The sequence below is a fragment of the Neomonachus schauinslandi genome, chromosome 6 (genome assembly GCF_002201575.2).
Source record: "Neomonachus schauinslandi chromosome 6, ASM220157v2, whole genome shotgun sequence".
NCBI classification, from domain to species: domain Eukaryota; kingdom Metazoa; phylum Chordata; class Mammalia; order Carnivora; family Phocidae; genus Neomonachus; species Neomonachus schauinslandi.
This window is the reverse complement of record NC_058408.1, coordinates 128,166,416-128,183,502: the sequence shown is the minus strand read 5'-3', so window position 1 is coordinate 128,183,502 and position 17,087 is coordinate 128,166,416. Positions and strand designations below refer to the sequence as shown.

At 47.7% G+C, this 17,087-nt stretch overlaps 1 protein-coding gene across 2 annotated transcripts in view; it reads right to left on the bottom strand.

Annotated features, from left to right (window-relative positions):
• Positions 1–17,087, bottom strand: part of GBF1 (golgi brefeldin A resistant guanine nucleotide exchange factor 1) — a 119,044-nt gene that overhangs the window by 4,527 nt on the left and 97,430 nt on the right. Inside the window, exons 10-32 of one of the 2 annotated variants that reach the window (XM_044916138.1) lie at positions 14,821–14,968; positions 14,265–14,488; positions 13,565–13,730; positions 12,910–13,121; positions 12,473–12,571; positions 11,737–11,931; positions 11,318–11,507; positions 10,291–10,431; positions 9,874–9,962; positions 8,153–8,355; positions 7,563–7,686; positions 7,153–7,278; positions 6,801–6,883; positions 5,931–6,167; positions 5,550–5,643; positions 5,002–5,178; positions 4,609–4,673; positions 4,402–4,525; positions 4,129–4,200; positions 3,888–3,982; positions 3,481–3,634; positions 736–961; positions 60–220 (exon numbers count right to left, since the gene is read on the bottom strand). In XM_044916138.1, coding sequence (XP_044772073.1) covers positions 60–220; positions 736–961; positions 3,481–3,634; positions 3,888–3,982; positions 4,129–4,200; positions 4,402–4,525; positions 4,609–4,673; positions 5,002–5,178; positions 5,550–5,643; positions 5,931–6,167; positions 6,801–6,883; positions 7,153–7,278; positions 7,563–7,686; positions 8,153–8,355; positions 9,874–9,962; positions 10,291–10,431; positions 11,318–11,507; positions 11,737–11,931; positions 12,473–12,571; positions 12,910–13,121; positions 13,565–13,730; positions 14,265–14,488; positions 14,821–14,968 — 3,405 coding nt within the window. Of the gene's footprint in view, positions 1–59; positions 221–735; positions 962–3,480; positions 3,635–3,887; positions 3,983–4,128; positions 4,201–4,401; positions 4,526–4,608; positions 4,674–5,001; positions 5,179–5,549; positions 5,644–5,930; positions 6,168–6,800; positions 6,884–7,152; positions 7,279–7,562; positions 7,687–8,152; positions 8,356–9,873; positions 9,963–10,290; positions 10,432–11,317; positions 11,508–11,736; positions 11,932–12,472; positions 12,572–12,909; positions 13,122–13,564; positions 13,734–14,264; positions 14,489–14,820; positions 14,969–17,087 lie in introns of both variants that reach the window. The other variant, XM_044916139.1, reaches the window with a different exon arrangement.

The window sequence follows — 17,087 nt, the reverse complement described above, 5'->3', positions numbered from 1 at the left end:
GGAATCTTTCCCACAGGCCAAGGAGGGAAGACTCACCCACTGCCCGTATGCTCACTCACCACTAACCAGCCGCTGTTGACCACATCAGCGTCTGTGGCTGATCGGTGGATCTTGCCAGGCCTGCAATGGTCAGCGTAGACCTCTGAATCAGAAGTGTATCCTCGGTCCAGGCTCACATCATTCTGATGGTAGGATGGGAGTTCGCTGTCTGATTGGGCCCCTGAGTCAGCAGGGAGAAGAGAAGAGTCAGGGTGGAAATGGGGACACTGAGATTAAGGATGATTTCAGTTCTAAGAACAGGTGCTGAAGCCTGGGCTCTCCTCTCTCTTGGTCCAGCTTAGTTTCAGCCCTGTCACCAGGGGGCTGAAGGATGGTCTGGATAGATTCTCTCTTGACCAAATGGGGCAGTAGGCTAATTTGGGCTCCTGATGGCATCTAGTAGCAGCTGTCAGGGGATGGGGGTGGTGGGGAGGACATAGTTTCTGAGAAAATAGTCCTCAGGACAGTAGGAAGCCTAGTGTCATAGACATCTATGTTGCCTACTAGCCTTCATACTGTTTAACCCATGAGTGCTGGGGAAAGGCCAGTGGGTACAGGAAGCTCTGGAAGCAGATGGCGGAAATCAGGGGTGTTTAATCTGCTAAATACAATAACCTGTATTTTGTTTTCCTGTCTCAACCCCTGGGGCCATAACTGTTTATCTGCCAATGAGGGTCTCCCTGGGAAAGGGCTTACCAGCATCAGGTCCATCAGCCCTGGCTGTGGACTGCAGGGCAGCTGGAGGCTTTACACCTGAGCCAATGCATTCCAGCAGTGTGAAGAGGGTGGCCCAGTCATCACCTGAGTGGATGTTGGCTGCGTTGGTCTTAAGGAGTTCATGGAGCCCATAGGCTACCTGGTGACTGACTCGGGACAGCACGCTGGGCTTCATTAGCAGCAAAATGCGTAGGGAGAGCAGCACCTGGGTGGGTGGGTGGGGAGCAGGAAGTGGGCACACAGCTTCTTGTCTGGACTCCTTCCCCACCAGTTTCCTTAGGCCAGTGAGGATGGTTTGGCTAGGACCCTCCTAAGAGTACTGCTGCTGGTCTTTTCTTCAATTTTTTGTTTTTGTTTTTTTAAAGATTTTATTTATTTATTTATTTTTGAGAGAGAGCCCATGAGTCAGGGGAGAGACAGAGGGAGAAGCTGGCTACCTGCTGAGCAGGGAGCCCGATTAGGGACTCAATCCCAGAATCCTGGGATCATGATCTGAGTCGAAGGCAGATGCTTAACCGACTAGCCATCCAGGTGTCCCTTCTTTAGTTTTCTTTTAATTTTTTTTTAAAGATTTTTAATTTATTTATTTGACAGAGAGACAGCAAGAGAGGGAATACAAGCAGGGGGAGTGGGAGAGGGAGAAGAAGGCTCCCCACCGAGCAGGGAGCCCAATGCGGGGCTCAAACCCAGGGTCCTGGGATTACGACCTGAACCGAAGGCAGATGATTAACGACTGAGCCACCCAGGCGCCCCCCCCAGTTTTTTTTTAATTAAAATTTTTATTGAGCTGTAGATTCATATGCAGTTGTAAAAAATTATACAGTGGGATGCCTGGGTGGCTTAGTCAGTTAAATGTCCAACTCTTGATTTCAGCTCAGGTCATGATCTCATGGTTGTGGGATCAAGCCCCGCATTGGGCTCTGCACTTGGCGGGGAGTCTGCTTGAGATTCTGTCTTCTCCCTCTGCCCCTTTCCCCACTCATGTGCACATGCTCTCTCTCAAAATAAATAAATAAATCTTAAAAAAAAAAAAAAAAAGAAATAATACAAAGAGATCCTTTGTATGCTTTGCCCCCCCCCCCTTTTTTTTAAGATTTTATTTATTTGACAGAGAGAGACACAGCAAGAGAGGGACTACAAGCAGGGGGAGTGAGAGAGGGAGAAGCAGGCCTCCCGCCAAGCAGGGAGCCCGATGCGGGGCTCGATCCCAGGACCCTGGGATCGTGACCTGAGCCGAAGGCAGACGCTTAACGACTGAGCCACCCAGGTGCCCCTGCCCCCTTTACCCCAATGGTAACATTATGTAAAACTATAGTAAATGATAAGTGATACTGACATTGATACAATCTACTGATCTTATTCAGGTTTCCCAGTTTTACTTTACTCATATGTGTATGCACGTGTGTATTAAGTTCTACCTAATTTAATCACCTAATTTTAGGTTTGTGTATCCTTCACTAGTCAATATGTTGAATAGTTCCACCACCACAGGTTGACCTTTTAAAAACAATTCCATTTATATAACGTTTTTGAAATGACAGAATTTTAAAAGTTACGGACAGATTGCCAGGGGTTAAGGTTGGGGGCAAAAAGAGGCACGCCCCTAGAGTATAAGTTCTTAAAATTGATGAAGTCCAATTTACCAATTTTTCCTTTTATGGATTGTGCTTTTGGTGTCAAGTCTAAGAATTCTTTTCCTAGCTCCTGAAGATAATCTCCTAGGTTTCTTCCTAAAGTTTTCACAGTTCTACATTTTACATTTAAATCTATGATTTATTTTGAGGGGTGACTAGGTGGCTCCGTCGTTAAGCGTCCAACTCTTGATTTTGGCTCAGGTCATGATCTCAGGGTTGTGAGATCCAGCCCTGTGTCAGGCTCCCTGCTCAGCAGGAAGTCTGCTTGAGAGTCTCTCTATCTCCCTCTGCCCCTCCCCCTACATGCTCACTCACTTTCTCTCTCTCAAAATAAATAATTTTTTTTTTTTTTAATTTGTCAAAGAAAGAGAACACACAAGCAGGGGGAGAGGCAGGCAGAGGGAGAGGGAGAAGCAGACTCCCCGCTGAGCAAGAAGCCCGATGCGGGACTCGCTCCCAGGACCCTGGGATCATGACCTGAGCCGAAGGCAGATGCTTAACGACTGAGCCACCCAGGCGCACCCCCCCCCCTTTTTAAAATTTACATTCAAGTTGTTAACATATAGTGTAGTATTTGAGTAGAATTTAGTGATTCATCACTTACATATAATACCCAGTGCTCATTACAAGTGCCCTCTATAGTGCCCATCACCCATTTAACTCATCCCCCCACCCACCTCCCCTGTGTGATTTTTTGTGTTAATCTTATATCCTGTGACCTTGCTGAACTCACTTATTAGTTCTATGCTGGCTGTCTTTTATACCTGAGCCAAGAGATCTCAGGAGGGTCCTAAGCACGAGAACCAGGAAACCAGGTATAGGGCTGAGACTACCACAAGGCAGTAGCCATCCAACCCTACAGAGCAGATTCATAGGAGCCTGCAGAGGTGCTAAGTACCAGCTTCATACTTGAGACCATTCTAGACTTATCCCTAATGCCACCTGTTAGATTCCTCTAGCCCTGTGGTAGATAACCAGACTCATGCTATGGGGCACTAAATGTACTCTCTGTCTCAGGCCATACCCATAACTGACACTGTGGCTTTAGTCCCCTGCATACTTCCTGCCCTCCAGGCTGTACTCTGCTTACCTGGCCACTGATCTCTTCTCTTCGGAGTAGTCGAATGGCCAAGCGCAGCAGCCCCACCACTGCCCGCTCTACAAGGAAGCAGAAATCCTGTGCCTGGACACACAGGTGATATAGATGGTCTCGGACAGTCTGCCACACACAACCCACACGGTCCCTGAGGAACATAAGGGTGAGGACAGTCTCAGTTGGAGAGGCCACTGGGCAATAAGTCTTTTTGATCCAGGTTAGGCCTTTCAGAGCTCATTGGTATTATACCCTAAGCAGGCTAAGGTATAATAAACAAGCTTCTCCACTGCCTACAGCTACATGTGCTTCTTGCCCCTAAAGCCCACTCAGCAAGATGGCTCCCGTCTTCCATCCCTTCGGCACAAGCCCAGTATGAGGCCTGCCTAAAGACTGCCTTCTACCTGTTCTCCAGCACAATCCTCAGCAGCACCTCTAGGCAGAAAGCAGCATCCTCCTCATCGTATGTCTCTTCATCTGGTGTCACTGAGACCAGAGCCTAAAGCACAACAATAGCAGGAGAGCATGGAGAGGTCAGCCACTGGCCCTGCCCTGACAGAAATTAAGGCAGTCACCATTGTCTCCATCTCCCCTCCCAGACACAGCCAGCCCTTTCATCACTCCTCTTCCCTCTTCACTCTGTACCTTCATGAGCTCCTGCAGTGACTCCAGCTGAAGGAACTTGCTTTCTGTGATCATCTTTTCTGGATCACATTGCTAGAGGGGATGCAAGAGGGAGGAGGGTCAGTGACAAGGGCTGGAGGGAAGAGAACGTTCCCAAGAGCTAGAGAGAGAGGACAAAAGGCATCAGCTCTGGTCATAAGCCCTGGATGATTCTACTCTTCAGTTTCTAGGGCAGCATCTATCCAGTAGGGAGGGATCTAGGCTTGTTTACCAAGGGTAGGCAGAGGCAGTTACCTTGATACAGTCCAAGGCCGCTCTTTTGGCCTCTTGGTTCTCAGTGGATGGGCCCCGCACACTAGACTGCTCAGTACCACTTAGTGTCAGCCAGCTCACAAAGCTTAGTACTGTCGACTCTCCTCTATAGAAAGAGTTCAAACCTTGGTGAGCTCCATAGTTCCGACCCTCCTTCTCCAAGGCCTTTAGCCTCTGATCTGCCCTTACCGATTTGATGGTGTCTCCTCCCTCTGTAGAGAGATCTTGCCATTGGGATCCACAAAATCTTCTACCTGGAAAATCAGGTCAAGAATAATTTCCTTCCACATGCCCTTTGCATTTTCTGCTTCTCCACGCAAAATTCTCTGGCTTTCTTCTTGTAGCTCAGTGCCCCACACTCCTGACTGGGCCCCCTACAGCTGGTGACTGGCAATGGCTTATATCAGCCTTCTTTTACAGCTATCCCCTCGCCCAAAATCTGTGGTCTTACATTTAAGGTGTTCCTGGTAAGCTTCAGCAGTCACTGGGCCCAGTGCTACTCTCAACCAGTTCCATACACAGATAGCACATAGTTTATGAGCTTTTGCCTTTTATTGTCCACTAGTTTCCTATAAGAATTACCTCCACCATAGCTTTGGGCAGCAGCTGGGCTCGGAAGAGCTGTAGCATGGCCTCCATGATATTCTTCCAGCCCTCCCGCAGGATGTCACCATGACGATGGGCCAAATGGAATACTGTCTTGGCTGCAATGTGGGCTTTGGGGTTGCTTCCAAACACACTGGGAAGGTTCTCAATAGACTGAAAAGGAAGATGAGAAAAGGCTTAGGGTCTGGCAAATGTCTGGAAAGGAGATCTCTTAGGCCTTTACCTATAGTTCCCCAAGGGTCCTTCTGCTTGTTATGGTTCAATCCCCCCTAATACTGGTAGGAAGGGCTAACCTGGTTAAGGCCTTCCCCACTGATGCATCTCCTCTCCCATCCCAATTGCATGAGGTGACACTATTCTCATCCTAGGGGGTGTGAAATAGAAATGGCCTAAGTGCTACTGTAGTCTAGGGGGAGTGAAAGAATATGCCGAGGGAAAACAGCTCCACAGATAAGGATAGATTTATGGCTAAAAGAGAGGTCCTCCTTTGGAACTCTAAGTACACAGTTCTTACCCCTGCTCACCTCACTGCTAAGAGCTGTGAATTTGCACAGAGATATGATGAGATTGTCAAACACATCGCTGAGGCCATAGTGGGCGGAGATCATGGCGCACTTCCTGTAATTTCACATTCCAGAAACAGAGTGAGTCACTGGAAGGCCAAGCAGCCCTTCCAAGTCCCTGAGGAGGCTTACTTGGGATTCTTCCCCAATCAGTCCCAGGAAGAAACCTTTTACTCTTCAATCTGTTTAAGACTGAGCTTTCCCATGCTTCAGCCTCCTTTCAAAAACTCAGAGAAAACCCATTCTAATAAAAATATGAGTAGGAATCAGAAAGGCATGGAGGCAACCATGTTTGCCCAGAGAGGTGAGAGGAGGTCAAGACCAAGGCCACAGCTGGGCTACCTGAAGCCTGAGATGGCTTTCTGGATGATGGTCTCCTCAAGGCTTTTGTCAAAGACATAAGAAAGGGCAGCAATAGTGGGGCCCCATGTCATGGTGAAGAGGTCAAGATCATAGCTGCCAGCAGGCACACGAAGGAATATGCCCTCTGGGGTGGCACCTCGATGAAGCAGCACATTCCACACATAGTTCTCCCGAACCAAGCCTGTCTGCTCTTCAGGCATCACAATTTCCTCATTCCTGTCAGGAGGTAAAGGAAAGAGTAGATGCACTGCTCCTAACTGGTTCCAAACTAGGACAACAGGTTTTGCCCATACTGGTATAGTCCATCAATGAGAGGTCACCAAAAGTGCAGCTCAGTGGTCTGCTTCCTACCCACTAGTGGGACCAGGGAGAAAAAAAGGAAGCACCTAGTAATGCCCCATAATCTCAAAGCCCTGTCTCTAACTGGGGCCTTTAGTTCTATAGTGAGATCTCCATTCTTTCTGGGTATGAGGATGAACATTTCTCTCTACCCTTTCTGATTTACAATAAAAAACTAAGTGCCCCATCTCTGATCTCTGACCCAAACCTCACCCTCCAGTGCCCATCCTGGGTTCTCTACCAGCTTCAGAATGCATCTTGTGAGCTGAACAGGAAAACCCAGATGCTCTGGGTTCAGAAAATGGGCCCATGATATTCTACTTAGCAGGGGCAGTTTAGATCCTGGCTCAGGGTACTAGAGCTCCAGTACTATTCAGGTTTCTTTAAGAAATAAATGGGAAGAGGGGCTGCCCAGCTGAGTCTCAAGGCTAAATCCAGGGCATATGAATCACTGAAGTCTGATGGAACTCTAAAATCTGAGATGCCCAACTATTCTCCACAAATACTCACTTGATGGCATGGTACATGTCCTCCAGGATGTCTTGCTCAAAGTCCTTGCCTCCATTCACACCTTTTAGGTTTTTGCGAAACTCCTAGAGACAGGCCAATAAGCTTTTCCCCCATATGTCAATGCTGAAGCCCCACCTAAAGAACTCCTGGGTCTACGGTAAATAGGACTAAGGAAACAGTAAGTGAAAGAGCCCACATCCCTAACCCAGTTATTTTCCTGGATTGGCCAGCCCTTCCTGATTCCCTTGGACAAACTCTGTCCATTGTGCCCACTGGAAGATCTCATGTCCTTCCTGCTATACCTCCAAAACTGTGCTGGACCCTCTCTGCCTTGGCTGGGATCCAAGCTTACCTCTAGAGTCATGGGTGCATTCTGTTTGCGAACGTTGTGGTTGTGCTGGTCAGTATTAAGCATGATGACAGCATAGGCCAGGGCAAAGCAGGCATCGCTATTGGCAAATGGGGAGCCATTACAATTCTGAAAAAGCAAAGACCCCACCTGTATCAATGCCCTTCTCTGGCCAATCAAACCTTCACTACCAACCCACTGGCCAATGCTGGGTACCTAGGGGGGTTACCAGCCAGAAAGCCTCCAACCTCTTGCCAACTCCTTAACAGAAGCTGATATCTCTATGGAAAGTTCGCTGGTGTTGCTCTCAGCCTTCTTAGGAGACAGCAGCTGGGTCCTTCAGTTGGAGCCATAAAAACCCTCCAGTCAAATGAACCTGGGATGCCGGGCTCAGGCCCTCCCACTCAACTCACTCTCCAATGCTCAGTGAATGCCTCCAGCAACCTCTGGATGACTGGTGCTTCCCCAGGTAAGCGAAAGGCTTCCAGGTAGAGGCGAAGAGCTTCATCCAGCCGTAGGCCCTGAAAGCTGAAGGTGCTAGAGGGAAAGGAAGAAGGACAAAGAGGCTAAAGATATATAAGCTGCAAATGTTGGGCTCCCTATTAGCTCTAGTCCCTCTAACCTTTTCATAATTGGAACAGAGGAGGCTGAAGGCTCTAGCAAAGGGGAACAATCTTGTGGTCATCTCTACACAGACTAGAATCTGGTAACTCCTAATTTTAGTACTTTCCACATCAGTGCATTCTTGCCTGGAAACCTCATCCACTAGAACTACCTCGTGCTCAGGAACCCTGGTCTACCCCTTTGCAATGCTCTCTATGCAGAATGGAATGGCTCCCAAAGCTATCTTGCTGGAGACTCTTTCAGGTCCAATAGACATAAGTCATGGGAAGAGGAAGAGTGTGTGACCTAGGTCACCAGCAGGAACTGAGACTATTTTGAGGGAGGGATGCCTTGCCCTTTGATCACCAACTATGTCCCCCATTTCTTGCCACTTCCTCACCTCACAAAGCTCTCCAACAGGTCAATGTTTTTGCGGTCACTCACAAACTCTCCAATCATTTTCTTGTCCAGCCGAGGGTTCTCTCGGAGCCACTGGGCTACCTCTATGTTGTCCATTGGGATGGTGAGGAGGCCTTTCTCCTGCAGAAACTGGATCCCCTTCTTTGGTTTCTGGTTGAACTGCTCTGTGCCAGTGATTAGCAGCTGGAGGAGAGATACCAGAGGTGTCACAAGTTGCTCTGCTCCTAAACCAGACAAGACCAGGCTGAACTCCATCATGGTCCACAGATGGTCATCTAATGGGCTCCTAGGATGTGGTTCTAAGTGACTCCAAAATTAAGGCTGGATCATACCAGCCATAGCTCTTCCCAATCTTCATGTCTAATTAGAACTGGCTGAGGAACTGGGGTGCCCGGCTGGTTCAGTTGGTAGAGCATGTAACTCTTGATCTCAGGACTGTAAGTTTGAGCTCCATGTTGGGTGTAGAGATTACTTAAAAAATAAAATAAGATAAATAAAATAAAATACATAATTTTTAAAAAATTGCACTATAAGAGGCACCTGGCTGACTCAGCGGGTAGAACATGCAACTCCTGATCTCAGGGTTGTGAGTTCAAGCCCCACACTGGGCATGGAGCCTACTTGAAGAAGAAGAAAGAAGAAGAAGGAGGAGGAGGAGGAGGAGGAAGAAGAAGAAGAAGAAAAGAAGGAAGGAGAAGGGAGGAGGGAGGAGGAGGAGGAGAAGAAGACGACGCAGAAGCAGAAGCAGCAGCAGCAGCAGCAGCAGCAGCAGCTGAGGAGCTCCTTTTCACTCATTTTCTGAGTTCTCAAGATGCAGCCCTTCTCCACCAACTTGGCAACCAGGAAAAAGTAGAAGAGAGACTAGAGAAGGTTCTCTTCTCTCCAGTTTTTTTTTAAAAATTTTATTTATTTGTCAGAGAGAGAGAGAGAGAGAGCGAGCACAAGCAGGGGGAGCAGCAGGCAGAGGGAGAAGCAGGCTCCCTGCCGATTAAGGAGCCTGATGCGGGACTCGATCCCAAGACCCTGGGATCATGACCTGAGCCGAAGGCAGACGCTTAACCAACTGAGCTATCTAGGCGTCCCTCTTCTCTTGAGTTTTATAGCCGTCCTGGCATCTGTTTATAGTCTAGCTTAGATTTCCCTTCTTTCTTCTGTTTTCCAACTTTTAAGGACAAAGTGAACTGTGATGATAACTCAACTTTTTGTCTGTTGAGTCACAGCCCTGCAATCAAGGGGACACATAAACCAGTCATTTAGGCTGACCATAAGAGGAAGAAAGGGTTAAACAAAAGGTTTTGTGTTTAGAAAAATTTTTTTTTGAACTTTTCTAAAGCACCAGATAAATGTCGATTCCCTTACACTGCCAATCCTTACCCCAGAGCTCGAGACGACCAATAACCTCCAGCGACTCACATGATACCAGGTCCCAGGTTCTTGTTACCACCAGTAACAACTGGCTCACACCCAGGGCAGCATTTGCCCAGGGGCACACAACAGGGTATGCCTAATTACATGGCTTAGAAGTGAAGGCTTTCAAAGGAGACTGGGTGGTTGCTGAAGTCCCAACAAATGCAAAGATTAGCCTTGGGAAACCGTCCAATGAGCTGCTAGACTCTCCCTTATCCTCTGGGACAGAAACCCTACAAAAGACACCCAGACAGAGGCAGGCAGAGGCTAAGTTCTGGGGATAGCCATACACACCTTCTTTTTGTTTTTAATTTCAATCAGTTCCCGTGGATCTGGCAGGAGACAGGAAAATCGAGGTGGCTTCCGGGTAAACTTTTTGTCAGCTAGGAATGGGAGATGGGAGGAAGAAAAGGAAAAACCCATAAGATTGCTTTTACAATATAATGGCTTTTGGAAGGTTGCCAATATATTCTCTAGTGAAGAAGGAGAATGCCTCAGAAATTTTCTTGTCCTCATCAGTCTTCCATGTTCCTAGAAGTCCTATCTTCTAGGGCTCCAAACATTTTATTTCCTCTCTCCATGTTTGAGGGCATGGGTGAGCAGTCAAGGTTCAACTGCCTTAGGGTGTCTGTGCCCCCGCCCCCCTTCCCTCTGCTCTCCACCAGACCCTCCAGTTGAGGGGGCTGAGGATCATGGACACCCAGCACCCACCCCCAGAGTCAGAAGCTTCCTCCAGATCACTGCATCCTGGCTTCCCATGTTCTGCTGGCAGCCGCCCTCCACCTGGCAGATGTAGGCCTGGGATGTCTGGGGCTATGCCTACAGGTTTCCCATCACTGGCTGTTCTTTCAGCTGGTAAGAGAGAAGAAAATAAATGAAGATGGGGTAGGAAATCAAGCAGAGCTGCAAGAGAAGTTATGTATTAGGCCAAGGAGACCTGAATAGGTCCCACATAGACCTACACAGGTCACCAGGCCTGAAGACAACAAACCTAAGCCCAAATAAGTAGTCACTGTCCCAGGTTAGTCAAGCATTAGATTCTATAATTTAATAGAGATTACCTAATCCCATTCTCTGATCTTCTGCAACCTCAGTCTCAAGGGGATGTCAGAGAAGATTAATCAGGGTGGAAGCAGATACTGGGAGTGGGGGAAGGTAGGACCTGGACCTTTCAGGAACAGAAATCCTATATCCTTTCATCTAGGTTCTCTTTTCTCCCCATAAAAAAGTAATAATACTCCTATGCTGTATACCTGAAACTAATGTAACATTGTATTTTAACTATGCTTTATTTTATTAAAGATTTTATTTCTTTTAGAAAGAGAGTATGTGCACACACACATGACCAGGGGGAGAAGTAGAGGGAGAGGGACAAGCAGACTCCATGCTGAGCTCAGAGCCCAACGCAAGGCTTGATCCCACGACCCTGAGATCATGACCTGAGCCGATATTGAGTTGGTTACTTAACCAACTGAGCCACCCAGGTGCCCCCGTTAACTATACTTTAATTAAATAATAATAATTCTATAAGAAAGCCAAAGTGTGGAGGATAAGAAAAGGACAAGTCCATGAGTCTTGCTAATATGCCTGGCCAATGATTCAAACCACCAAACCCTGGAAACACAGAATTGGGAGAGCCCCCAGAGGAAGTGATATAATGGCTGGAGAGAGGATTCAGTGAGTAGAGAAGTGATAAGCATAGAACCCTGGGATCCTCAAAGAAAGAAATGCCTCTCACTATTGCTGGATTCTCGGGAGCCATCTACTGCCTCAGAGCCAGGTCTGGCTGCTTCTTTCTTCTCTTGCTGGGTAAGATTGTTGAGGACTTTGGCCTGGCAATGGGCCTCAGTGCTGTCAATCACTGTCAACAGGGCATCAAGAGACAGGAGGTGTGTTGTATAGAGCTGACCAGACACAGGGAAGGCATTCTGGAAAGTAAACAGATCCAGTAGACTTGAGGTGAGAATACTTTACACTTTATCCTTTTCCAAAAACCCTGAAACCGCCTGTAACTTCTACATTGTCCTGAGAAAATGCCTTTCTTCTTCCTGTTCCCCAACTCTCAAGTGTTTCCCACCCCGCATATAGTATGCTCACTACCACCAGAGAGATTTCCTTAATAGAGCCTTTCTAGAGGCCAGTAATAATGCTCAGCACCTTGGACAGCAGCTTGGTGAGGTCTTCAAAGAGGTTGGAACAGTAGTAGTCACAATCATAGTTGATATAGAGTTCAGTGACAAAACTGGGGATGTGCCAGAGCTGCACAATGGCCTCCAGTGCCATCTCCTTCATCTCATAAGGCATTTTGGGGTTCTCCACAGTGATGATCTCCATGAGCTTTTTGATGTACATCTGGCAATAATCCAGTAATAGCCATTTGGGAGGGGAAGGATTCAAGATAGGAGAGAAAAATTAGACAGGTAAACCATTAAACACAAGAAGGAGAAGTCCAGCCAGGAGGCATGCATTAAGAGACCCTTAAAGGTATTCTATCCTCTTTGGCCTCCATGTTGGGGGAGGCCTGGCTCTCTACCTCACACCTGATCCAAAACAAGTTGCTATTGCCCCTCTTTGTGCTCTCTATGTGAGCCTGACCAGTTTGACTTGCTTGCCTGTGCTGCAGAAGAACTGCTAGGCAGAAAATCATACCCACTCATGGTGAGGTTGTCTACCAGTCCTCGTATTTGGCTTCTCTCATTTTAGCGCTAGCCTGTTTCCTCTGGGCTTCTTTAAATTTCTCCACCAAAGAGGCCAGCCAATGAACCAAACTATGGAGGCTAAAAGCACTATCTACAGGAGCCCCTAAATCCCATCCCTGCAGAATGACAGAGCTGGCCCCATTGAAGATGCTATACATCATTTTTTTTTCTTCTTCCAAGTTCAATACACTCACCTCCAATTGGAACTTGAGGTGCTCCCTCATGCTTTCAAACAGCAGGAAGCATACCCGCAGGGAAGCAGCATAAAGGTTGAGTCGCTCTACACTGAGTAGCTAGAGATCAGAGTAGGGTTAAATCATTAGCTTTCTGAACCTATGGCTCAACCAAGAGAAAAGCAGGAGAGCAAACTGTGTGAGGCTGCCACTAAGGTCCTGTGCTCTAAGGGAACTCTGTATCTAGCCATTCCCGTATTTCTCTTTGGCTGCCAGAGTCCCCAGGGAACTAATAGTATCCTTCTGACAATGACCACTGGCCAACTGGGGAGGGAGGTTCTTTTCTGGATCCTATACTTTTTGCACCAATCAGCCAAATGTCCCTGTGCACTCTTGGTCCTTAAGAGACCCTGAAAAACAGCCAGGGGCTCAGAGCCCCTCTAGAAATCCAGTCTTACCTGGAGTAAGTGGCGGCACATCTCATCCTTGATGAGGCCCAGGAGGGTTTGGCACTGGGCTACAGGGGCTGATTCAAGAGCCACTGTCAGCAAATGCAGTCCCATGTGGATCATAACCTCTGAATTGTGGCGGTCGTGTGGATTGGTCAGGGAGATGAGGAAGCGGAAGAGCTCACGGATGCAGGGAAGACCACAGGGGACCAAAGCTGTACCTAGGGAAGGCCAGGAGTAAAGTGGAATTGCTAAGAAACAACTGGCTTGACAGCTTGGCCTGGCCTGCCCTGCATTATACAAGGCAATTTCAGATGAGTGATTCTCTTCAAGGAAAAAAGAAAGTTTTCTTTCTGGGGAGGTAAGAAGGTTACTCTCATTTATTGAAGGCAATCAGAATTGATGATCCTACCTTCTGTTAAAAGTCCCAAGCTTTCTATTCTTCCCTCTCACTTCCTACTGTCCACCAAAGTCCCTCTCTGTATAAGTTAGAGAAGGGCTCCATCCAAGCCAATAGTCCTCTGGCTTGATTCCATTTCCTGACCAGAAAATGGCCTAGAACCTGGACCACAAGACACTTTGGGTCCAAGATGGTCTAGACTCAGGATGCTTAGTGGGCAGGATGGGGGAGGTGAACAGGCACAGCCTGCCTGAGAGAACTCACCTTCCTTCTGGGAGGACTGTGTAAAGCGCACACCCCGGGGATTGACGTAATCCATGTCATGGACAGAGGCAGAGTCAGAGTGGTCAGCAGGGGACGTGCACTCCTCTAACACTTCAGGGATGGATTCCACGGATGCTGACTGGGCCTTTTCCACATGGATCCCTTCCTGCTATGACCAGTAGCAGGGGGATAGGAAGAGGGATGAAACAAGAGCAACTTGGAACTTATTCCCCTGAAGTGCCTATGCTCCAAGTGTCTCTAATGGACTGCAGGTATAGGGCCAGCTCAGTGGGCTTATGAATCAATGCAAGATGCAAGGTGGCTCAGGGCAGAGTATGATGAAAGACTCAGAAAGCACCTCCTGAGGCATCAGTTGACCTAAAGTGACTAGAACTCTAGAGGCAACAGAGGCTCTCTTAGGCTTGGGGTTTAGATCATTACCTTCCAGACAAAGCTATGGCCATCTCCCTCACCTCTGCCAAGTACTACCTGTATGCATGACTTCATAAATCCCATGAGCTACCTCTCACAGTGAGTCTTGCTGTGGATTTTCTACACAGCACAGCTGATTCTAGGAAACAAGAAATAACCCCCTACCCCAACCTTCTTTTGAGCCAAGGCCTGGATAAAGGATGCAAAGGATCAAGCCAATTCCCACAGGAGAAGACTAGAGAGGGGCCTTTAGAAATCAAAGCCATACCTGGGGGTCAGGCTGCTCAGGAACCCCTAGCTCACTGCTGCCAGGCTCTGTAGCTGTGCTATACCCTGGAGAGCCAGGTTGTTCCAGGTCAGTAAGGTCCTCCTTGGAGGTGGTCTGGGAGGAGAACTCCAGGCCACTGTCTGTAGAGGGGCTGACCACCGCTGAGGCAGCTTCTGAACTTGCAGAGGAGATGGGAGTGGGCACATCAATGAAGGGCATGCCCCCTGCCAAACAAAGTAAGTAAGGCTTGAAGCTGAGAGACTCTGTGCAAAACACATACCCTCCATGGCACCACGGGCTCTGTTTCCTAGACTGCATAATAATCTCTGTAAACGATGGTCTCTAAAGTAGTCAGAGTCCCTCTGGAAGGAGAACAACCTTAAGTCACTGCAGAATTGCTAAATGGTCACAGTCTGAACAGACCTGGAGTTTTCCTTTTTGCACTTAGCAGAAAGACCAAAGCCCCTCAACTGGCTGGTTTTCAATATTAAGATCCCCAAGAGAGGAAGGACATTTTCTTCTATCCTAATCAGGGGAAGCAACCCAGGGCACTCACCTGTGGGGTTAGAGGATAAGGTAGTTCCATTGGGGGTGGGCAGCTCTGAACCTGATGTGACTTTGGTCACATGGCGCAGGGGCCGGGGGGATCTCTTCTGTTTCTTCCACTTGGATGAATCACTCATGCCTCCTGCTCTCATTTTCAGCTGGAAATAGAATACCTCATTAGCATTGGTATTCAAACTAAGATTCTTTCCCTAGAAATCTCCCTTCTTTTATTCCTACTGGTCCCTAGAAAACAGACTATATGTCACATTTGTGCTAAAGGAAAAATCTAGACCATCAGAGCACATTCCTACTCCTCTAACCTGGCTTCTACATCTGCCACTTCACAGATCAGCCTGGCAGCCTCCTAAACATTCTACTTTTAGGCTGATCACACATTACTCTGCTTCCCTGAGTCCTGGGTGGCAATCCTAAGTCCTGTAGATGGTGCCCTCTTATAGAAAGGGTGAGGGCAGAGGCTCCTTTGCCCGAAGCTTCAGATCTACAGGTCCTGGATTCCTGGGCTTTGTTCAACTACCTGTAGCACAGCCTCCTACTCCAACTATGGTTCTCTCAACTTTGAGAGTCTACACTTTCCCCGTCACACTCAGCTTTCCCACTGCTTCGTGAACTGGGCCTAGATTCTAAACATATTCCTGGCTCTCTGAAATTTTTGCATCAGATTGGTCAAAGGCTCATTCCTTGGAGTTAAGGAAGGAGTGGTATCCCAGCCGATTTGTGGAGTTAAGGATGGAGGGTCATGTCATGCTGCTGTTCTGCTCTCTACTGCTCCCAATTTTGGTACATCATTGAGACCTGTCCTTCTCACTGTTGGGTCTTTCTAGATGCAATTTTATGTTTTCAAGTGGTAAGGCTACTGATTTCTTGGACCCTTGCTCTATTCCATTTCCTTCTCTCCTGCTGTATTTCCATTTCTCCTATAGCTTCCTTTTAGTCACAAAGGAAAATCTCTAAAACCTATTGTGGGAACTATTCTGAGATATAAGTTTTTATGTATTTTCTCCACCCTAAGCTCACAGCTACTTTGTTTAGGCCCATTTCATTTTCCTGGTCTTGATGCCTTCTGTTAGGGTTTGAAACCAGTCCCTCTACAGTTATACCATACTATTCCTAGACTGATGGACCATCCCTGGACTGGGCAACAGTAATGGTCCAGGAGCCATCAGAATGCCTCTAAGAGAGTAGAAGCATTCTTCCTCCCTGCCTCTTTCTAAAGGCTGAATATACCCATGCTATCCTTCACCTGTTTGATTCCTTCTAGTATTTGGAGGATAGGCCTCCTTCCTCAACCTCCCCAAGCCCTCCCGAACATGGGTAACCACTGATCCTTTGCTTAGAAACCACATAATTCTTCCTTCCTTACCAATAGCTCCACCCAGAAAGGAAAGAGGTCCAAGAGTTGAGCCCTGCACCCAGCTCTTACTAACACAGCAACAGCCTCATACTGGATTTACACTTCTTGTCCCCCCATCTCCAAAATGCCTACAGTAAAATGCCTAGCATGGAGCTTCAAGTGCTCTGAGCACTGTGGCTACACAGGAACCAGGGTGCTCTCTCCAGTAACCACTGAAGCTCATCTGTAGCAAGTTCATGGTAAAAAGAATGTTCTGGGAGTAAGAGTCAGCCAAATATACAGTCAAGAAGCTCAAGAGATCGGGCGCCTGGGTGGCTCAGTCGGTTAAGCGACTGCCTTCGGCTCAGGTCATGATCCTGGAGTCCCGGGATCGAGTCCCGCATCGGGCTCCCTGCTCGGCGGGGAGGCTGCTTCTCCCTCTGACCCTCTTCCCTCTCGTGCTCTCATTCTCTCTCGCAAATAAATAAATAAAATCTTTAAAAAAAAAAAAAAAAAAAAGAAGCTCAAGAGATCAATGAGAGAAAACAAGAACCTCCTGAGTTTATCAGCAATTGTTACTGAGGTCCAAAAAGTACTAATATCTGGATCCACTTTTGTGAGCTATCTTCTCTCTAGGTGGCCTCCCAATTTCAGGGACTCTAGGTGGTTCTACTTCCACTGAGAAGCCAGTCACTCATTGAGATTCCTTCCTACACTAGGATTAGTCCTTCCTGTTTCCTTTTCTAACCTCTGCAAAGCTAGCTCCAACGTGATCATTTCAATTAGTATTCTCTGTCTCCTGGCCTGTCTCTCTGTCTCACAAATGCCTCAGCCCTTAAAAAGTACAGTTATGCTCCCTTGTCCTAAGGTTCTAAGGTTGGGGCTGGGCAGTAGGTGTTCATGGAACCCTACAACACCTTATCCAT